The sequence below is a fragment of the Thunnus thynnus genome, chromosome 11, assembly GCF_963924715.1.
Source record: "Thunnus thynnus chromosome 11, fThuThy2.1, whole genome shotgun sequence".
In the NCBI taxonomy this organism is placed as follows: Eukaryota; Metazoa; Chordata; class Actinopteri; order Scombriformes; family Scombridae; genus Thunnus; species Thunnus thynnus.
The window spans coordinates 31,053,951-31,076,660 of record NC_089527.1 but is presented as its reverse complement, the minus strand read 5'-3'; the positions used below and the strand labels follow the sequence as shown (position 1 = coordinate 31,076,660).

Genomic DNA, 22,710 nt, shown 5'->3' with positions numbered 1-22,710 from the left:
AGTAATTCTGTTGTTATTCTGGTCTCATCTAAAGGTTTGTGTGTTTGAGGGCAGGCTGATTCTGACAAAAACAACATATATTTGACCAAATTATGGATGCAATTAATGGTTATTGTCATTGTTGATTATTCTAATATTATCTTATTATTATTATTATAAATAACAATGGTTTTGATAAATGGATTAATCCTTTAATCTATAAAATGTCAAACAAAAGCAGTCCAAAACCTAAAGGTGTTTAATTTACAATTATACAAAATTGAAATGATTTCTCATATAGCAAAATGGTTGCTGGTTAATTTTCCGTCAATCAATTATTGTTTCAGTGTTTCCAGATATCTGCAGCTAACTTGGTGAGTATAAAATCATTATTACTGATAGAAAGGATGGACGAAACCATATGAAACCAGAATTATCTTTTAAAAACACCACACACCAACACACTGGAGTACTCCTACACTTCCATATGAGATAAATATATTCACTCCACAGACACTAGAAATACCTGTGAGAATATTATATATATATATATATATATATATATATATTATGATTGAAGGAGAGATGATGGCAGCAGTCTGAGGTGAGGAGACCGACTAAAGGCAGTGAATATGGGGGGTGAACAGGAGGTGGAGAGAGGCAGTAGAGGTGGAGGATGTGACCTGATGGAGGGAGCGGCTCTCTGGTTATCAGCGGGACGTCCCCGCTTTTCCTTTCACATCAGCGCTTTCCACAGGGTCTCTGCGGCTGTTTTTACAAAGTTTTCCCATGAAGAACATGCTTTCACACACATGTTATGTTGTTTAGTTCCACTTCACAGCTAATGAAATAGCATGGTCCCAGGTGACTGTGATACTGATGTCAGATAACTTTGCCCTGCTCACTAACTTTCATCATGAAAGAGAACAAAGCTGGTCTGAGAACTCCCTTGTGTTGTCTCTGGTACTGTTAAGTCTCATTTGCTGTTGTAAAGTAATGACTACATGTGCATTTTATACAACTTTTTACTTTGAAGAACAAAAGAAAATTTTGATACACACACAGTATGTGCTTTTATGTCTTTTGTCTGCCTTTTTTTAAATCTTTTTTTTGTGTTTTTTAACTTGTAACATCTATCTGCCCACAGACGACAGATCAAAAATAGATTTTTGATTCAATGAGTATTGTCCTTGATTAATAAATGAATCAAATTTTATATCAAAATGAAAGAGCATTAAACTACACAGGCTACTATTTTTATTCATGATAATTATCAGAGCATTATCTTGATACTGATACATTACAAATGAAGTAAGTTTGTAAGTTTGTACCATTGAAACAAGACACATAGTATAAATATGTTCTCCTGTATTTAAGATTTTAGACTTTTCAGATTTATCTTTATTCCACAATATTTACAGGAGGTATAAAAAAACAAAAAGAAACAAACTGCTCCATTAAGTACGAGATCATATGAACTTTGAATGAATGTAAGTCCTTAGTTTTGATGATGTCATAAAGGGGGTTAAAAGGGTCACAAAGGGTCTCTCCCTAAAACACAAACACAAGCTTACACTACAACATCCAGCAGTGACATACCAGAGGAGAAACTGAGGCACATCCTTGTCTAACGGCTGAAAACAGAGTGAAGAGTAAATTCATTTAACTGTCTTTGTTGTCAGCTCATTCATCTATTAAGCTCCATCTACAGTAGCATGTGGCTGCACTCTCATTAACAAATGTGATGGTGATTAAGATGGAACTTTCCACTAAAGATTTAGGATTACACCTTCCACACCATATGTTCACATCAGACAATGACTGGCACTGGGATGAAATCCAAGAATTTCAGCATTGTGTTGAAATCATACTTCATGTTTTTGTCAGGTGACATTAAATATTGAGTAGTTTAATGTAATCCTGCAAACTTTTACACAATAGCTTTATGATGACAGTTAGGCTACATTTGGAAAAGTAACAACAGAGAATAACAGAGATGTTCGCTGTCAGTAAGAGCTCTGCTTCACTCACCCTCCAGTCTCGGCTCCTGAATCCACGCAGTCATCTTCTGCTGAGGTTTTCTCCATCTCACTGTGTCGTAGTTTGCTGCATTGTGTTGAAATCGCGAAGTAGCGAATAAACACGCTGTGATTTAAGACAGGACAGCTGTGAACGCACCGGGATCTGACCCCTGGCTTGCAATGAACTGTTTGATAGACTGGTTGGAGCAACAGGCGACAACAGACTGACTGCAAACTGTTTCTCTGCGTCAGCTGCTCTCACATGATGCCTTCTAGAGCTGTAGGAAATGTAACATCTACGAGCGCAGCGCTCAGAAGCAGGTTAACAGAGTGGTAAATCAACATGTGGCAGTTTGGATTTTAGGACACGTGTTTCTGAGACATACGGGAGTCCATTTCCGAGGATAAGACATTAGGATTTAAAGAAATAAAATGAAACTCTAGAAATGACATAAATAAAAAATAGGCTACTCATAGCCGTCTAAGGAAAATGGCTTGGAAAAGAAGGCAATGGATTTTAGGATGCTGTGTGTTTTCTCTCCATTATAAAAACACAAAGTACAGGTTTTATCAATGATTTATGATCTTTTCTGCAGAAATGAAGGTCTGAAAAAAACACTGTGAAAAGTATTTTTGTATTTTCTCTAATTTTTTGACTCTTTGTAGTATGTTTAAAAACTTGTGTAGTATGGATCTGTCTTATTTTATTAGTCAGTAATAATAGTATTTATTCCAAAAACAGCTTGGTGAAGATGTTGCACTTGAAAACTTGGATTGGGCTATTTGAACAAGCCACATTAAGTTGAGACTGATGTATGTGTTTTATATAATTGCAAAATGCAATATTTTGTAGTCTTCTTAATACACAAAGATCGCTCTGTAGGGATGTGTATGGCTAATGTCTCTCTGTTAAACTTATGTTAAACTGTTCTGTTAAAGTCTAATAAAGAGCAGGACGAAACCGCTACCCTACTCTGCCATTACTGAAAAGAGTGGTGCGGCTTTGTTCGAGCAGCACATGAACGTCACATCAGAATGTGCGCTGCTGTGGCTCCATCAGCAGGGTTAATGAGGTGCTGCAGCGTGTCTGTCCGCCAGAGCACAACACACACACACACACACACACACGCACACACACACACACGCACACGCACACACACACGCACACACACACACACACACACACACACACAACAAAACAAGAGTTATCACAGTTCTGACCTGCAACAATCCTGTTTGTGTCCATGAATGAAACCACTGCCTAGTAAAAAGAACTATTGTTTCCCGATCACTAGCCACATTTGAGAAGTAACCATAATTTGAAAAGCAGAAAAAAATAGGGGAGAACGGGGTAAATAGAGCCAGTGGTTAAAATGAGCCACCCCCTTTATCTAGGTAACCATAAGCAATGTACAGATGTACATGTCATGGATGTATTATCAGATTATTATTATATTAATGATTATTCATAATATATATTAAAATCATATTAATTAATTCTTATACATCATGGTACATGTTCATGATGAATGCAAAAAAAAGCTTTTTTCTACAGTCTATGGAAAAAAGATAGCAGCATGACGTTGGGCAACACGATGACATCATCTCGACGCGCCTCTGGAAGCCAGGAGGCGGCAGGACGGTTCTGCCACTACATCTGTGGTTTTGTTTTTGAATTAGCTGCACACGGCTCATCGTTATCACTACCAACCGGACATCTGAGCTCACATCAGACATGTCTGTCACCGAGATGTTCAGTTACATTCAGGGCTTCCTGAGCGCCGACCAGGACATCAGAGAGGTGAGAGCGAGCAGCTGCAGGGCTGCTAGCAGCATTAGCTCACACAGACAGCGAGCTAGCCGCTTAAGCATGAAACGTTTCCACCTCAGAGGCTGCTCTGTAATGACTGTAAAGTCCTGTTTATGTAAGCAGCAGCGCCTCTAAGGGTTGACTAGGATGTTCGTTTAACACCACTGTATCCAAGTCGATAAGAAGTCGTAAAGGACGTGTCACTTTTCTTTCAATATAAACCACATTACGCTCTGCGCGCATAGCAGAGAGGCCACACCGAACTTCATTCATTAATTGTGGATTAAATGCTGTCTTGCTCATCTGCCAGGGTGTAGGTCCTGCAGCAGATTTCAATTCATTTCAATAGAAAAGAGGGTTTGTGCACTTTGTTGTAGGATATCCGGAAGGTGGTCCAGGTTTTGGAGCAGACTGCCAGAGAAATTCTGACTGTACTCCAAAGTGTCCACCAACCATCTGGATTCAAAGAAAGTGAGTGTTTGACACATGAAGATCTGTTTTGACTTGTGCTGAGTATTTTTTTTTTTTTTTTTGCCTTTCCATATATAAATGAATCTTTTCCTTTGCTCTTTTAGTTCCCAGTAAATGTGCAAAGGCACGGGAGTTGTTCTGCACAGTCAGGACACACATTGCAGACCTCAAAACAAAATTTCCTGTGGAGCAGTATTACAGGTAGGACACCTCACAGACAGACACTTCTCACTGACATAGAAGTTTGCAAATGGTCTGTTTGGAGCGGTTGTCATACAAAGGTTCATTCATAAAAAAGAAATCTGGAGAAATAATAATGCATTTTGTGTGCTCTCAAAGCAAGCTCTGTATCTGTGCCATCTGCTTTGGCAATTACTTCCTTGGGTTACAATGTTGTCTCTTAGACTAGATTAGACTGTTTCAGTCTTTCCAAGACGTCATTGTCTGGTTGTGTCTTAGCTTTAACCTCTGATCATTCCAGTCAGTCTTTGGTGGGATTTCCCCTGTCAGAATTTCATTTTATTCGGGAAGAATTACACAGAAGAGGGAACCCCTCTGATGTTATTGTTTTCTCTCTTTTTCTCTGATCTCTTTGATCCCAATTTAGGTTTCATGAACACTGGCGGTTTGTCCTGCAGCGCTTGGCTTTCTTGGCAGCCTTTGTTGTCTATCTGGAGACTGAAACTCTTGTGACTCGAGAGGAGGTGGCCCAGATACTGGACAGTAGGTACCAGTTCATGTGGTGATGTGTAAGTGTTACTGAGGCTAAGCTGCTTGACTTCTTCTGCCCTCTCAACCCTACAGTCCAGGTGGTGCGAGAGAAAGGTTTTCACCTAGATGTGGAGGACTACCTGGCAGGTGTGCTGATCATGGCCAGTGAACTGGTGAGTTTGTTGTACATTGCGATGGTCTTACAACAACACTACACTCAGAATAGAATGATTGTGCCTTATTTGCATATACGTACATTATAAATACAGCACTATACATCAAGGTTTCCACTTCTCTGCCATTGATCTGTATGTTCAATTCTCTGTATCCATATATCCAAACAATTCTCACTTCTATTAGATACAATACATGAATACATGTATAATACATCTGGTGGAGCTCTGAAGTATTCCTTATATTCGTGCTGTTGTGTCCCCTCTCAGTCACGGCTGGCGGTAAACAGCGTGACAGCAGGAGACTACAACCGGCCGCTCCGCATCTCCAACTTCATCAACGAGCTGGACTCGGGTTTCCGACTGCTCAACCTGAAGAACGACCCGCTGCGGAAGCGCTACGACGGCCTCAAGTATGACGTGAAGAAGATCGAGGAGGTGGTGTACGACCTGTCCATCCGCGGCTTGGCCAAGGATACGGAGACCGGCGGGGACAAGTAGAGCTCGGAGGAGGTGACTGGCCATGGGAGACGGAGGATGGGGGCGGTGGCTTCCCCGGGCTGGGACCTCTGCACGGCTGCTGCAGATCGGAGACCTTACACCACCTGGAAGGCAAGACCCAGGGATCTGCCTGAGGCCCCAGCAGCCTAGGACAGACTGTGTGAGAGTGTGTGTGTATGAGTGTGTGTTTTGTGTGAATGAAGTGTTTTAGATGAATGGCAGTCTGTCAGAAGAGTGGTAGAGGTTGACACCCTCGTTCTGAGGCGTAAGATTGAAGGTTCATTTTTTGGAAATCTGTGTTCTCCATTTTGTTGGATTCATGTGTTATTGTTTCACTGAGTTTGCAACAGACATCTTATTATTTAGAACAGTATATTGATGTTTAATTCATTCAAGAAGAGAGCCGGAGATTGCTCTGAGTGGAGGGTTCCAGCCGTGCAGAGCTTATTTCTGTGGTTGTTTGTGTTTATTTGCAAAAAAAAAGGAAAACGAGAAATTTTTTGTTGTTGACCGCTTGAGTTGACCCCCCCGGTGATATTTTTTAAGACTCTGAATTATTGTCAGAAAACGGATACAGGAGCCTCATTTATGAACAAAATATTTGATGCAACGATCAGATGATGGAATCTAGAATAAAAAAAGAAAGTAACAAGAAATCAGAAATAATTATTGCATTCTTATCAGATTTTGATCATTTTTGACTTTCATAAAAAAAGCCTTAATTTGGATGTTGGTCATTAGCATGTACCTGTGCTAACACCAAATTTTATAAATGAGACTTCAGGAGAGGTAGAGCCAAAGAAACAACAAGGGTGCACTTCACAGGATAGAAAGCTACTCTGTGATTAGTTCGGCTCCTTGTTTGTCATTTTTTCCAACAGTGCCATGAATATGTCTGTTGAGCCATTTCAATATTTTTGTTGTTAGATGATGAAGCTTTCTCTAGAAATCCATGAGCAAACTAGTCAGAATGTTATGTACTGCATGGAATATATATGTATGGTTTTCCTTTTTTTTTTTTTTTTTCACTTACGGAAATGTCTTGAATGTGTGTTTCTATTGTCTGCATCCGTGTTTCAGTTTTCTTCAGTACTGTAGTGCAGCTGGATTGTATTTTCTAGAAAGAATTCACCTTCGCTCTCTGTCATCTTGTGCTTTTGTTTCCCACAGTGATAAGTGCATTCCACTTGTATGTATATCCTGTCTGTTCTGAAGATGCTTACTGTAAATATATTTCTATACTCTACATTTCATGGTTCATCAGACTTTCAAACCAGCATCACACAAATAGAAAAGCAACAGGGTGTGTTTAAAATCTTTTAATATAATTCACAATATATTACATCAGGGAAATAATACACCAGGTCTTTCAAATGCAAATGAGGAAAAGAAAAAAAAAAAAACTGTACGCAACTCAGCAGGTTTTGTTTTTTTTATATTTTGAAAGGGTTCATCTGAAACAGCATCCTGCGACAGCACAGAAGTGTTGGTGTAGAGATGAGCAGCCCCGCCCTCCAAAACACAGTGATTCGCTACCTCTTTTAGCAGTGCTACTTCATAACATAAAACAGCATCAGTATTAAATAGTGATTTTGGTTTGATGACTGGATCGACTGTATTGTCTCCACCCGCTGACATCAGCTTTGGTCGATTCCTTCTAACAATGGAGAACGATGAATAAAGAAGACAGCGTAACATGCTGTATGTTCCACCAGCAGTTATACTGGAGAGGTTTTTTTTTTTTTTTTTTATCTCTGAATCATAATAAAGTGCATTAAACAAAATAAAGCCTTCATAAATTAAAACACACTACAGATAAGGTTATCACATCATGTCAGCAACCAGGGACTGTCAGTAATATTGCCTGTAAATGTAGCTCAATCAAGTGCCAACAGAGGGCAGTCTAGTCCCAGTCTCGGATAAATGCTACTGTGATAAGTTGCAAATATTTCAGTTTTCAGCATAACAGTAAACAAGTACCAAGGCACAACAGCTCAGTGCTAGGTCACATAATTCCACACAGTTAAAACTGTGTCATGACAAGATGGTTGAGATGTTTTTTTGAGTCCATCATCTGGTAATGAGAGTTTCTCAACCTTTACTGGCACAATACCCCACAATGAAAGCATGTTTTAAATATGTTTAAAAATGTTGGGTTTATACAGAAACTTTGACATATTTGACCCCTATTTGATTTTGATTAGTACAAATATATAGTACTGAAATGACTGATAGAAAGCCAGTCAACAACAATTTGTAATAATAATTGATTTATAATTTATCAAGCAAAATTGCTAAATATTCTGTGGTTTCTGCTTCTTTAAATGGAAGAACTGTTTGTTTTATATCAGTGTAAATTGAATATGCTTTGATTTTGGGTTGTTGGTCAGATAAACGATTGATTTGAGGACATCAACTTCTTGGTTCTATCTGCAGTTTTTCAGACATTTGTGTATCTACCAAAAAATGAATCAAAAGATAAACACATCATTGATAAATAATGAAAATAATAGTAGCTATAAAAATATATGAAACAAATTTAAATATACTAACTGGCATCAAAATTTCTTGTTGCTGCAAAATAAGCGAGGTCCCGACCCCAAGGTTGAAAAACTCTGCACTTAACACACGGCGAGGAAAACTGTATTTGACTTTACGTATTTGACATGACTTTAATACAAAGGAGACTGACTGGACTTCTCACAAACTGCTTTCATGTCACTAAAATCATCTTAATCCCAATGACTGACTGGAACTTAGTGTTAGAAAGCTTTATGCCAACAAACATGAAGTCATTTGAGACTTTAGTTGAATCTGCCTCATGTAACACAGCACGCATTGAAGCAGGAAAAACGCCACAACGCCAAAGGAAACCTTGGGAAATTAAATGCATATACAGTAGCTACTTCTTTTGAAACTGACAGATTATTGCTGTTACGTGAGTTCTCATTTAAACACAGTGATACAGGAGGTCTGTTCAGCCTATAGGAGAGGCTCTACTCAACTGCATCTCTGGCAGTGAAAGTTGCTGTACCGCCGTGGAGGGCGGCACACGGACAGGAGAGGGCAGTGACGACAAACAGAAACCACTGAACACAGCTCTTGACCACATCTCCGCCTGTAAAATCCAAACACAAATGTTTTTTTCCCCCAATGTCTTGTCCATCTTGTATAAAAATGACATTACAATTTTTCTTTTTGCAGTCAGTCATGTTCAGTCATGCTTTTCAACAGACACACCTTATTTACTGAAAACACAACTCTCTTTCTCCAAGAGCAAACAGTCTTTACAATCAAGGCTGACAAACACAGCCCAGTTTTTTTGGTTGTCCAAGAATCTGATCATTTTCTTGATGTAACGACTTAAAATTAAATCTTCATACATAATAATGACAGTATGTCGCACTTATAGCTTTGTAAAAAAAAAGTGCTATATCTTTCTCTTACCCATACGAGACTTTGAGAAAGATTTTTTTTCACCGAAATCTGACAAGCTGTAACAGTGGTGTTGCTCAGAAATGCTTCTTGTTGTCAGTTTATTTTTGCAGTAGAAGTATTCAGGTTATTTACAGTGTAACAAAGGTGGTGGGGATGGTTAGTCTCAGGAGCGGGTCTGGTTTGTGTTGATCATGATGTTGGGCAAAGCGTTGCGTCTTTTCCTCCAGGTGCCCAAGTCCCGAGTGTATCTCTTTATCTGATGGAACCACTGCTGGGTGCGAGATTTGTCTGAGGCGCGAAAAACAAAGGACTCCCGCCGAATATCGAGCACCTCGAATGTGTCCTCACATTCTGGGTCCGTTGACACCACACAGTTCCCCAAGCGGATGGGCTCTCTCAGTACTGTGAACTTCCCACTGCTCTTGTCCTTGATTAGAACCAGCACTCCATCTCGGATGCTTTCTCCACAGCCCTCCACCACATCCCCCCGAGCCCCTAGGTCGGTGCCCTGTCCCGGGCCTTCACCGGCCCGCTGTGTCCTCACCATCAGCAGACTCTGGACATTTTGGAACTTGAGGGCCTTGCTGCCCTTCTTCACCCATTGGCCATCTGCTGGCTGGGACAACTGGAGCGGTCCTTCCATGACAAAGCGCGTGTGCTCTCTTGCCCAGCCAACAGTCTTCATCGATACCTCTCGCATCTCGATGTTGATGACCTCCCGGTTCTTACGGCTGTCCCGGCGGAAAGAGCGGAGGGACCAGGTGACGCCGTTGCCCTCCTGCTTGGTTTTCATGTTGATGTGCTCCAGGTGGGATTCCACACGACTCTTGGCCTCACGGAGACGTGCATAGTCGGGGTGACATTCAGGAGTGACCTTGATGATTCGACTCAACAAAAGCGGGTATTTAGTCACACGCTGGAGGGGCGCCATGAGGAAGGAGCGCAAGTTCATACGACGCAGTGCTGTGTTGTCATTTTGGGAAACATCCAGGAAGATTCTGAGAAGAGAAACAAGAGAAAATGAAGACAGAAACTCAGAGAATGTTACAATGTGCCTGTCCTGGGAAAACTCTTTAAAAAGTTGATTAATGGAAATCACAGGACAGCTGAACTCATGGGTGAGCTTTGGTTCTGTCTAAAAATACAAGTCATTGCAGCTGCTCGACTCTCAAAATAGACCATCCTCTGAATTAGTGATAACCCCCTGTCTTTTCCATTAAGAATTACACAGAGCAGCTGTGGCAGAAACAAGAGAAAGCTCCCAGAGTAACTTTTCCATCACACAGGCCAACAGGAAGAAGAATCCTTGTACTGTGTGTGTACCTGAGCAGTTCTTTCTCCTTCTCCAGTGTGTTGAGCATGTTGACCGAGGTGGACTGCTGCAGGCAGTAGGTCTGGAAGGCGGGCAGCATGTTGACGAACTCCAGAAAGATCTCTCCTATGTACACGGTCAGCAGATCCTCATCTCCCTGAGGTCACACCACATGAGGGCAAATGCTTGTCAATGTACAGCTGAAAAAACTGATCTCCATCTTAAGTCATTTTTGTCCATCATTGTGTCCCAACAAGAGTAAGAATCTACAGCCACACCAGTGGCTCTGTGTTGTTGCTGTATGAAAACTCTGACTAGTGCTGGTGGTGCTAGAGGAAAATTTAGGGGATCACTAAGGTCTTTAGGATTCAACTTCTGGGTACCATGAATGTCTGTACAAAATGCCACAGCAAAACATCCAGTAGTTGTTGAGATATTTCAGTCTGAACCAAATCAGTGGACTGACCGGCAGACCGTCTTTACTGTTTGTAGAGCTTTGCTGCTAGCATAGCTGAAATAGCTGAATCTGCCTACACATGAAATGTGTTAAATCAGCCAACTCACACGAAATTAATTGTCATGTGAATGCAGAAAATGCAGAGAGTTTATTTTTGACATCTAGGCTTTGACACTGTCATCCCCCACAAGGATACACCAAGCTCAGCACAGCAGTGACTGGGGAGTGACAATATGATGATAATAACTAGAGCTTAGCTTCAGAGACTACAGGTTAATGCTGGGGAGGAGATGGGACTCATAAAATGCTATATGAACAGCAGCAGTGGCAGTTACAGCATGCAATAACTTCAAGATGAACAGTGCACCAACAGGCATGGCAAAGCAAAAGAATGTTGGGAAAAGGTGCATTGGTCTGTGTGCTGGAGTGAGAAGAATTTGTCATGTCATGCAGGAGTAGTGGTGGACTTGAGTTGTCTGCCTGAACTAGTTTGCAGGCTTTGCTTCATTTTAACCTGCTTCTAATACTTATCAATTTGTTTCAACAATTTTCCAGAAATGAGACAGGATGGAAACTGTCAGATCGTGGGACTTGAATCAAGATAAAAAAGCCAATTTGTTCCATTCCTCCGTCTCTGCCTGCTACTTGTGTGGTTGGTTCTGCTTCCTGGATCATAAACCAATAGGCAGAGTAAGGAAGGACATCAGGAAAGAGTGGGGCTCAGCCTATTTAATGGCTTCATTTTTAACCCCCCTCTTTTCTCTTCTTCTTTAGCCTCCAGCCAGTTTCGGTTTAGGTTTTGTTTGCACACATCACACACTTCATTCATTACCAGTCCTAATGTTGCACCGGCTACCACTACAAGCCGGAGCCGCTTTCAAAATCCTCTGTCAGATTTACAAGTTTAAACAGTTTGGCTCCATCTGTCAAATGTAATATTATCACTCCATGCAGTATTATGTCCTTATGCTGTTTTTTTTTTAACTCCTCCATTTAACACAAGTTCCCATCTTTTGTAATAAGCTCCCACTGCAAGTTCAGGAGGAAGGTTCTGTCAGAATTTTCACATCTGTGCTTAAAACTCATCTTTGTTATGGTGCCTCCTTGTTGGGTAAATGTTCAACTGACTTCTGCTTGTCAACTAGTAACCTCAATTCTGTTATTCTGTTCTGTTTATATTTGGTAATGACTGTGATTCTGCCTGTGTGTGTGTGTGTGTGTGTGTGTGTGTGTGTGTGTGTGTGTGTGTGTGCCTTTTTGGACTCAATAACAGTCTAAAATGTTTAAGATGGAGATTTTAGCAGTGCCAATGTATTGTAGGCAACTGCACTCAAAAGGAAGCATGACATTTAAGGTTTTTCTAAATGTTAATCTGAAGGTGACTTATGTAATACCAGCAGGCGCTCTAAGCATAGAGCATTAAAAATCAGCAAAAGAGGACCACTGTATTTAAGCCCCGATGTGTGGGTGTGTGTATATGTACAGTATGTGTATGAGAGAGTCACCTGGTCAAAGGCTTGGTCAATGCTGTCCTGCAGGTGTTCAGTGAAGCGGTCATTGACGTCTATCAGCTCCTGAACGTTACCAAACACCACAGTGAGCTGCTCAGCTGTCAGCAGCCCGGCGCTCTGCATGGGGCAGTAAAACTCCTCCTTGATGATCCGCAGGTCTTCCCCGTAGCTCGACTCTGTGTTCAGAAACTCCAGGATGGCTTCCTTGCGCTCGGTGCGCAGCTTGGAGCAACGTTCACACATGCTCTCTCCTCGCTCTTTGGAGGCCCCATCTCTCTGGCCACAGTCCGGACAGGGTCTCTGCGCCTCCCAGGCTCGGAGGGAGGCAGACGGTCTCTTCCAGGTGCGGGACAGGCCCGGGCCGATGCCACTGTCCACCCTTTCCACCTCAGCTCCTCGGCTGCGTCGGTAACGGCGAGGCTCGCTGTCCTCCTCCTCCCGCTCATCACTGAGGCCCACCACACCGCTGTCAGCGCTCAGGCTGCTGATGGTGCTCCAGCGATGCTGCCCAGTGCGAGTCACACCCAGACCCGCCTGCCGCTCCTCACCTGGGGGCTCTGAGCGACCACGAATTGCTGCTGGAGCTGAAGAGAGGGAGGTCGACACAGTCAGATTAGTACTGATGCTGTTTATGGATTCATTTTCTACACTCAACAACAGCTTCCTTAATGAATGCCCATTTAATCTGGACTAGTCATTACTGGTCATGTCAAAACGAAGAAACTATTATAGATATCATCTTTCTCCAATAATTAGATTCCAAACCCTCCAGTCAAGGACTTAACCTTTGTCCACATGCATGTCAATACAATGTGTGTGTGCTCAAAGCTTATGTGTGTGCTAAACTAGTAAAACAAGGTTTTAGATGTTTCAGTCAAACATGTGGTTTATTATACAGATGCTATGTTAGCTATATATTAATAAGAGACCACAGGATGATGATAATTTTGTGGTACTGAGGATCAAAGTATTTCCAGTTAAGATCTTTTGTATCTGCTAGAGAGAGCAACTAGGTCATCATTAGCATATGCCATATTGACTGACATTCTGTGGCCCGCGTCCGGTGTCAAAGAGCTTCTGTTGACAGGGAAGAGCACAGTATTATCAGGGGAAATGTGTGTGTGTGTGTGTGTGTGTGTGTGTGTGGTGTAAGCTGAGTGCAAAGGCTAAAATATTCAGAGACAAGCGTAACACCAAGTTGCATAAGAGATGTTAAACAAAACAAATGCAGCTCTTAATCTTTTAAAACGCGATGGAGTGTAAAATGCCAGGCTTAGATGGAGCTTCATTCACAATTTAGGGTGATTCACCTCCCCGATGAGGTGAGGGAGATGTAATGAGGACATGGAGGTCTGTGAAAGGCCACAGTTTTATAAATAGAGAGGGCTGGATATTATTTACCAGAGGGAAGTGTGAAGACATAACTCCTGACACAAAGCCTGTTTTTGCACAAATAAGTTTATATATTACTCTGAAGAGGTCCATAACATCAGTAGGAGTGTATGTATGTGTTTTTAAGTGTTGTAAGTGTGCTCTATGCCTTACTCAAGCATGTTTGTTTTTCTGTCCAGTAACAGGATATCTTAAAAACTACTTGAAGGGCAGGGGGAGTTTTTTAAAGTGTGAAAAAATAATCCTAGTAATGTCATAGTAACGTCATCAGGGTTATCTCAATTTTGACTTAGAGACTACAAGTTTATCACAGAAGGCTTCTATTACAAACTGGGGATTTGTACAAACAAGGGATGATAAAAAAAGCCAGAGAAGTGTATTCCAAGAGCCGGGTTCTGCTTGAGGTTTCTACCTGTTAAAGGGGAGTTTTTCCTTACCGCTGTCGCTCATGGGGGAATTGTTGGGTCTGTATATTAAAGAGTATGGTCTAAACCTGTGAAAAGTGCCCTGAGATTACTTTTTGTTGTGATTTGGTGCTATATAAATAAAAATTACTGATTCATTGATATACAGACGGGTGACAGATTAAAGGAAAAACTGACACAGGTCTGAATGCTTGACCCCTGTTCATCCCTCCAGAGGAGTTCCAGAGACTTGTAGATTCAATGCTGAGGCTGAGGAACACCGTTCTTCTAAAAGATATTCCCTCATTTGGTGTTTTGATGATGGTGGTGGAGAGTGCTGTCTAACATGTCAGTCCAAAATCTCCCATTGGTGTTCAATTGGGTTGAGATCTGGTGACTGTGAAGGCCATAGCACATGATTCACATCATTTTCATACTCATCAAACCATTCAATGACCCCTTGTGCCCGGTGAATTGGGGAATTGTCATCCTGGAAGAGACCACTCCCATCAGGATAGAAATGTTTCATCATAGGATAAAGATGATCACTCACAACAACTTTGTATTGATTTGTAGTGACTCTTCCCTCTAATGGGACAAGTGGACCCAAACCATGCCAGCAAAATGCCCCCAAAGCATAACAGAACCACCAGATCCCCTTACTGTAGGGGTCGAGCATTCAGACCTGGACCAGTTTTTCCTTTAATTTGTCACCTGTCTGTATTTCTTTTAATGCCATACTCTTTTCTTAAAGTTGGTTTCCTCTTTCTGTTTGGGAGCCCATTTAACACATATGATATGGATTATTTATGGAATATTGACATAAAAGAAATCCAAGGGAGGACATTCAAAGTGATAACACTTATTCCCAACCTGGTACTGGAATGTTAAAAGAAAACACAAGACATACAACATACAAACATTTACTACCAAAATTCCTAAGTGCCTTGTGCAGTTGCAACCAAATTATGATACACTGTGATGCAGAGATCCTGAATGCCATTTCATCGATATGTAGTGCTTCAGTTGAATTTAATCTGGCTCATTTAAAACTAAATATTCCTGGACAACATTTACATATTTGACACCAACAGCCAATCAGCACGACTCTCTCACTGTGGGTGTTGATGCAGATTTGTAAACATTCTCTATTATTAAAATTTGGAGGATTATGCGCCTTCTTTCTAGTTTTATAATAAAATATGTCACTTCACTTTTATCATCATTCACTTTTTGTGCCAAAGTTGCTTGAATCCAAAATGCAGGGGATTACTTCCAGAAAACAGGTCAAACACAGTTAGAACAAGTTGTCACACATGAGTCAAGTGCTCACCACTGTCTCGGTCTCTGTCTCTGTCTCGGCGATGGCCGTGGAGTCGGGCGGCGGCAGCAATCTTCATCTCCAGCTGTTTGCGCTTGGAGGCGTCGGCTGGCATGGGGTCGCTGTAGTGGGGCCGGAGGCGACACTCACGCTGCGCCCTCACAGTCTCAGCCAGCTCATAGGCTGCGTCCGAGCTGGAGCGCCTGCAGCCCAGACCGGTGTGCTGCAGATTGGAAGGACACGTGTGTCAATCAAACGGTCATGTTGCCATAGCAACAGATGAAAAAGGGGAAAACTCTCTGAGGAGATAAGGTGAAAATGATGATAAGAGTGAAATCGCGGCTTGTGTATATGTGCGTGCGTGTGTGTGTGTGTGAGGAGTTTTCATGTACAATGTCATCATGTTCACTGTCATGACATCATTACATAACAAGTTTTGCTTATCTCTCTGATCCCAGCTTGGAGAACTGACAAGAATCCAAATTTCATACTGAGATGCAGCACTAATCGTCTGCCAAGTCTTGTAACAGACTCTAAACACAACAAGGCCACACATCCAAAAATCTGCTCTTATCACAACTTGAAACCACCCAGCCGCGAAGATTAGAGACGTCCCCCAAGTGATAAATCAAAGCATCTCCTGGCATTTTTTTGAGGTAAAGCGAGGACTTCCCCGACACACTGCAGCATTCCGCAGGGACAAACACTCCTCACGTGGTTTTTAAAATCCTTTTAGGGTCTTCAAGCCCCTGGGAGTTGACCCACAGTAGAAAGTTCAAAGGTCATCGCCGTGACACATGACCCCTAACCCCAGAGGCATCACCCACATCCATTCCATGATATTGATGATATTGGGTTTGGATCAATAATTACCTCAAATGCTGACAGTTCTCTGACAACTAACAGCTGCACATGACTGAAGGGTGCAGGAAGGTTTTCATCGCTTTATAACAGAAAACAACATGATGTACAGCTTGCAGCGATCAGGCAACACAAAGAGAATAATTCATGTTGCGACTGCTCATTCCGCTGGATTATCAAATTGCAGCCTTTACTCCTCTTTACGCAGAGGAGGCTCCATTGTGGATTCAAAGCCAAAAATTTTGGAATGCCAGAAGCGAACGCACCTCGACATCTGCTCTCTAAACTACCTAAAGCCTTGTAGTATGCAGGCGAAAAGCGACTCCATGTCAGTCCTTCTGTTCTGTTCTGCAGATGCACAGAGCAGCATAATGCTAGCTGCATCTGAGGCTGGTGTCAGGCTGCAGCCAGCCAGCGGAGAGGAGCCATGCAGAGAGCAGGAATGAAGAGCTGAGTTACCAGCAGCCAGCTGCTGAAGGGGGTCTTAATCCTCTTTTTTCTGCATCCTCAGACGTCGAGCTGTTGCTGGAAGACAGAGTGCTGCATGCTCGTTCTTGTCTCAACAAATACCTCTGCATCAGTGTGTGTGAGTGATGTGCATATGTCTGTGTGTGTGTGTGTCGCAGTCCCCTTGCTTGTCCCAGCCATCCTTGAATACCAATAGATCTATGTTATTCTGTGCACTACGAAGCAACAAAGAAAAGCGGCAGGCAAAGACGTGCGCAGACAACACATTTCAGACGTAAAAAATGAGAAGGAAAATGAAAAAGAATCCTTACGCATTCTCCTGCTTCCTCTCTTCCTCCTTCTCCTCCTCCTGCAGGCGTCTCGTCGCCAGCCTCAGCTCCGCAGGCCGTTGCCGACGTTGCCATGGCAACGGCGGAGGGCTGACAGTCGGTCGAGGGGGCGGTGATGTCACAGCCTCCGTCCCGGTCACCTGACAGCCTGACGGGGGCCTCGGCGGAGATCTCTGCACTGCAGCTGGTGGAGAGAGGAGGAGATGGGGAGAGATGGATGGGGAGCAGGAGGGGGAGAGAAAGGGAAGGACATGGGAAGGAAGAGATGTGAAGGGAAGGAGAGGGAGAGAGAAGGGATGGGAGGTAGAGAGGGAGGAGAAGCGAAAGGGGAGGAGGAGGAGGAGGAGGAGGATGGAAGCAGGATGTGGGAGAGAGGAAGTAAATGAAAGAGGGGAAGTCAAAAGGAGGAAGAGAGAAAAAGAAAATGCAGTGAACGGGAGGGAGAGGAGGGTTGAAATTATAATTCTGGCTGAGCTCTCTTCTGCTTACAGCATCCCTGTCATTCATTCCACCTCATTTCCCCTCTCCACTCACACTTCTACTCTCTACTCCCTGCTGTGTCTTCTTCTATCCCCCCCACCCACCCTCCTCCTCCTCCTCCTCCTCCTCCTCTTCTTTCCCTGTTCACCGACCCCCTAAACACCCAAATCAATGCCTCTCCTCTCTTCTAACTCCTCCACGCTCAACCCCTCCTCAGGAGGAGAGTAATTAGACACATCAGTGGACATTAACACCTGAACCCGTGGACCACAGGGACGCTGCCTGCACACACCCTCACACTACAAACGCATTGAGGCATCATACTTTCCCTTCATTCCTTTGTGTGATTACTGAGGGTCCATTGTTGCACCACACAGTCAGCATGTAATCTGAGACAACCCACAAAAGCACACATACATGGACTCAAACCACAAATGCACTTACGCATGCATGGCTATGACAGACACACACACAGCAAAACAAAAAACAAAAAAGTATAAGCCAGCAGGGGCGTCCTTGGTGTTGAAGACGGCTACCGTGAACCACAAAGTCCGGCTGGGGACCTTTGTTACATTTTATTCCCCAACTCTCTTTTATCTCTCTGTCTAACACAAGCACAAAAATGGGAAAAAATGTCATAAGTTCATAGTAGATCAGTCTCACCATTTTACTTAAAGCTGCACTGATTCATTTTTTGGCCACTTGGAGGCACCCAAACACCACAACCAGCTAAAAAACACACACCTCTGACATATTATCCTCTTAAAAAGTTGTCATGGCGAATATGTTCACAAGCAGTTGCCTATTTACACATCGAGCAGACACAGAGCAACATTATGATTCATTTGGAGTCGTGCTTGTGTCCACCTGATCAATGTAAGCCCCATATTAACTTTTCTTCTAGTTCTGTTTTCTCCTGAGAAAAATATCTGACTCTCAGTAGCTAGTCTCTATCTTTGTCTGTCTGCTGTTTGGTGTGGGGCAGGTCGTGTACAGTGGGTTGATCAGAGCTTGTTTGTTGAGCAAATGTAAACAGTAAATGTGCCATAAATCCAAAAGAATGAGCTAAAAGAAGCTAAAAGCTAATAATTGCCTGTGCATTCATCACTGCAAGAGACCCCTTTAACATTACATGTAGTCATTTAAATTCAGTGTTAATATATGAAATATTGATTAGTGGAGCTTTAAAATAATGCACACGTCTTAAAATCTATAATATTATTTATATCATAACTACAACTTATATGCAGTGTATTGATTTAGTTTTCCAAACATTGGTGAGTTCTATGGTCCAGCAGGCACGAGTGTGAAATATAATATCACTGCCATCAAAAAGCACCTTGTAACAGCAATTTTAGAGATTATTATATTTTTACTGAAATTAAAGGCACTTGTAGTTCTTTATCAGCTCAGCAGGTTTTACGGGCCCAAGGGTCAAAGCCCATAATAGTCTCAACTATGTCTGGCTTTCAGTTTGAAAGAAAGGCTGTAAATTCCTGGAATATTGACTTTCTTTTTCAAAGTGGTGCTTGTAACAAGAGAGGGGGATGGCTAGTCCGCAGAGCAAGTCAGGTTAGTGTTGATTACAGCAAGGCTTCTTGTTTTTATCCAACAGCAGCTATTCATGAAGTTGAGATTTGGTGATATAGACTGTTGAGGTTGCATATAATGTTGCAATATATTGTTCTCTTCATCTTTCTGGTCATGTCCACAATGCACTACCTTGTTTTCATCAGGTTGGGTGCTGTGACATCTTCAAATTGTTTATTTATCTAAAACCCAAAGACATTTATTACAATATAAACAGAGAAAAGCAGCAAATCCTCACATTTGAGAAGCTGCAACCCTTGAATGTTTGCATTTTTGGTAGATAAAAAGATTAAACGATTATTTATGATTATGTTTATTATATAATTTATTATCCACCAATTGAATAATTCTAATAGTTTTAACCTCTGCTATGATATGCAGTTCTCTTTGACCTGTTATGTATCCTCACATTCCCCTGTGGCTACTCTCATTATTTTAATGGTTTTTATGTAACTGTCTTTTCTAAGCTCTGTCCGTCCTAAACCACTTTCTGGACACGTCATCGAAAATAATTTCTCAACATCCTTCTGACGCTGTGTGGCACTTGTATGCACTTAAGCACACACACATTTTCATACCAAACTACAGCGAACTCTTACAAGCTGCCAGTTTTGCATCCATATTACAGTAATCAACAATGCCAACACTGCAGATAAAAGGTGCCCAAATCATATTGGCGTCAGAGGGGGTGAGGAGGCAGATGTAATTAATACAGTTTTAAGGATGCGGCTCTAAATCGGTTTTCACTTGGACAAGCTGTCATTAAAGGCCTTTCCTTCACAGTATTAGCTGTCACACCTCGGATGATGCATGGGAAGTAATAACCTGCAGCTTAATTTATCAGGAAAGCACTGAATGTGATAGATCACTGCTCAATGCAGCATGATGTGACACTGAAATTAGCCCGTCTGTCATTTTCACTGATACATATATCACTCAATGATTCAATATATTTCTCTATGGGTGTGTGCATCTAATAGAGACCAATAAATAGAAAGTGTTACATACAGTGGACACACGCCTCCCTTTTACACACCATACACCACTGGTGCAGTATAAACTCAATAGCACTGCCTTAGTGCTTCATTCCGTTTCTAGTCTATAAAAATCCTCCCAGGTGTAATAATATGAATATTACTGTAATAATGCAGCCAGAGCTATATTATGCTCTGTATGCAAGTTCGGCTACATGATACACTTAAACAAAGTGCTTATAGTGAAAGCTTATTGGTGGGAGCCAAATACCTCAGGGTGCAGAGATCACACAGAATATTGTCATGTTAAATTAATAAATCTCCAAGTATTAAGACATCCATAGAGCCTCAGGTCAAATTTAAATCACAGGGGAGCACACAGTGTGTTGGGTGCTTTTTGAACATGAGATGAATCCACTTGGGGAAAACAATTTTGAATGTGAGCTGCTTGAGCAATCAATGCGCTCTATGAGAGGACTGCCGTAGCGCTGAAATGGTCACTGCAAATAGAATATTCTGAGGTTTCTTGGTCAGAGAAAAAACAAGCAATTTGAGGATGTCACCTTGAGCATTTTGCACTATTTTATTATGTAGATTAATCATATAAATAACCTTTAGTTGCAGCACTAGACTGCAGCTCTGCACTTTCACACATTGGAGATAGTGTATACTGTATGTACACAAACAGTACTGCCTTCATGCAGCTGAGCTTCAGACATCTATCTCGCAGTGCAGACAAAGGAGCGACAGTCAGCGGAGAGTCCTGACAGGCAGGGAAGGATACCGTCTATCTCCCATCTATCACAGCCTGTAGGGGAGGTGTTTCTATTCTTCAACAGGCCTTATCTAGTAGCTCCTTTGTGTTCAGGGTCTAATATTTACATTGCATGGAAGCCTGGAGCCAAATGGCACCACAGTGCTGTAAAACACACTCTCTTCTTGTTTGTCCTTGATCAGAATGAACCACAGCCTGCATTTATTTAGCCAACAGCTGACAATGAGAGAGAGAAAGAGAGGAGAGACATGGAAATAGCAAGTCTGTCAGTCTGTCATACTTCATGCCAGCCTCCCACCCACAGTCTGGTCTGCAGAGCCAACCCTGTTAGCTCCGACAGCTGTTATCACAATAACTGAGATAAATCGATAACACAACAACAACACACACGGGCTTAAACAGATGGACTCGCACACACACCGCACACAACGCTCTGGTACTGCAAAGCACACTCATGAAAGTGTGCTCGCATTCACTTCCCTGATAAATACACACACCTCTGCTGCTGTAAGTTCTTACAGGGCTCAGATGATGAGTGCAAGGTCTAATTTCACCAATAAAGAGATTAACTGGATTTAAAAGGAATATGGTTATTGGTAAAATACTCACGTCTCAATGTAAGTACAATGCAGCATAAGAGCCTTTGTTCTCATTTGTCTACCTGGAGCTGGTTTGTACTCACTGATGGAGTCCAACACAAATGGACTTTCACTACTACACTTGGCAGTGGCGGGAGAAGTATTCAGATTTTTTACATAAGTAATAGCATTGCTATAATATAAAAGTCCCAAATTAAAAGTAAAATCCTGCATAAAAAAAGAAGTTAAAGCTTGAGCGCAGGACTTTTACATATAAATGAATGTCTGTTAAAGCCCTTGCCAAACGAGTTCATACAATTCTGATTGAGATCACTGCCAGATAAACCTCTCTGTATTTCACAATATACAGAGTTTTTTAAGCTGGTGTCTGGTATGACAGTCCCGCCCTGGTGCAAAGGCAGTGATACATTTTTACGCCAACCAGCAACGATTGGTTTCCCCTTAGATTTGCCAGGGATATTATGTCATGTTCGGCACACCGACCCATCCCGACAGGTAGTCGGCCCTCGGGTATTTTCGTGAGATCTCAAGGGATACTGGGTATGCATGGCTGAAAACTGTTATAATTTTCACTGTGGGACTGTTAATATATATCTACACAAAATTTTTATATTTTTTCAGGCAAGAAAGTAACCATTTCGATTTCCAATATGTCGTCACTTTATCCAAATAACGCCTATTTGGATGTTTGCTCGGAGCTGTGAGGAACCGCTGGCTGGGTGAGACCAGCCGGTCAGCATACGTCATAATGGCACATGTGGACAGTGTTTTTGTAATTACTCTCACTGCCAGAAGGGGAGACAAAGGTTCCGCACTGCAGGTTTAACTTTAAACTTGCAATAACTGATTTTTATTTTGCCACATGGGAGCAGCGGAAACAAGTTGTGAACATTCATTTACAAACAAGCGGGTAGCTCCTGGCCTCCCGTCCCCTCCAGAAGGTGAGTACATTTTATTTTAATGGTTTTAGGCCTGTTTTTTACCAGCGAAAATTAGCATTAGCATTATCATTGTTAACCATAGATTGTAAATGCACTGTGCGAACCAAGCTAGCAGCTAGCGCTAAGGTCAGCTCCACACTCTCATCCAAATATGGTCACTTCTGCTTCTGGCTCCAAAAGTCTAACATGTCG

General features: G+C 42.1%; 3 protein-coding genes across 5 annotated transcripts in view; 1 reads left to right on the top strand and 2 right to left on the bottom strand.

The window, feature by feature from the left end:
• LOC137193180 (protein FAM124A) overlaps positions 1-2,268 on the bottom strand; it is a 33,591-nt gene extending 31,323 nt beyond the window's left edge. The window contains exons 1-2 of one of the 2 annotated variants that reach the window (XM_067604452.1): positions 2,011-2,268; positions 1,579-1,613 (exon numbers count right to left, since the gene is read on the bottom strand). Coding sequence is in view for 1 of the 2 variants with exons in the window: in XM_067604451.1 (XP_067460552.1) it covers positions 2,011-2,066 (56 nt within the window). In the remaining variant the exon portion in view is untranslated. The remainder of the gene's footprint in view (positions 1-1,578; positions 1,614-2,010) is intronic. The other variant, XM_067604451.1, reaches the window with a different exon arrangement.
• A 1,331-nt stretch (positions 2,269-3,599) lies between these two features.
• tsn (translin) lies at positions 3,600-6,914 on the top strand. Its single transcript, XM_067604450.1, has 6 exons — positions 3,600-3,801; positions 4,188-4,281; positions 4,386-4,482; positions 4,889-5,004; positions 5,086-5,165; positions 5,436-6,914. Exons 1-6 carry the CDS (start codon positions 3,736-3,738, stop codon positions 5,664-5,666), a joined length of 684 nt encoding a protein of 227 aa, XP_067460551.1. The 5' UTR covers positions 3,600-3,735; the 3' UTR covers positions 5,667-6,914.
• Positions 6,915-6,970: 56 nt separating this feature from the next.
• arhgef49 (Rho guanine nucleotide exchange factor 49) overlaps positions 6,971-22,710 on the bottom strand; it is a 65,860-nt gene continuing 50,120 nt past the window's right edge. For both annotated transcript variants that reach the window (XM_067604448.1, XM_067604447.1), the window contains exons 4-8: positions 17,142-17,343; positions 15,514-15,724; positions 12,379-12,968; positions 10,428-10,573; positions 6,971-10,102 (exon numbers count right to left, since the gene is read on the bottom strand). In XM_067604448.1, the coding sequence (XP_067460549.1) occupies positions 9,268-10,102; positions 10,428-10,573; positions 12,379-12,968; positions 15,514-15,724; positions 17,142-17,343 (1,984 nt within the window). In that variant the 3' untranslated portion in view covers positions 6,971-9,267. The remainder of the gene's footprint in view (positions 10,103-10,427; positions 10,574-12,378; positions 12,969-15,513; positions 15,725-17,141; positions 17,344-22,710) is intronic.

Bases quoted from the DNA above. Each gene is read 5' to 3' on its own strand.
- tsn (XM_067604450.1), top strand. From the start codon at position 3,736: ATGTCTGTCACCGAGATGTTCAGTTACATTCAGGGCTTCCTGAGCGCC. The intron at 4,282-4,385 runs GTGAGTGTTTGA...TTGCTCTTTTAG, and splicing joins ACCATCTGGATTCAAAGAAA to TTCCCAGTAAATGTGCAAAG. The intron at 5,005-5,085 runs GTAGGTACCAGT...TCAACCCTACAG, and splicing joins GGTGGCCCAGATACTGGACA to TCCAGGTGGTGCGAGAGAAA.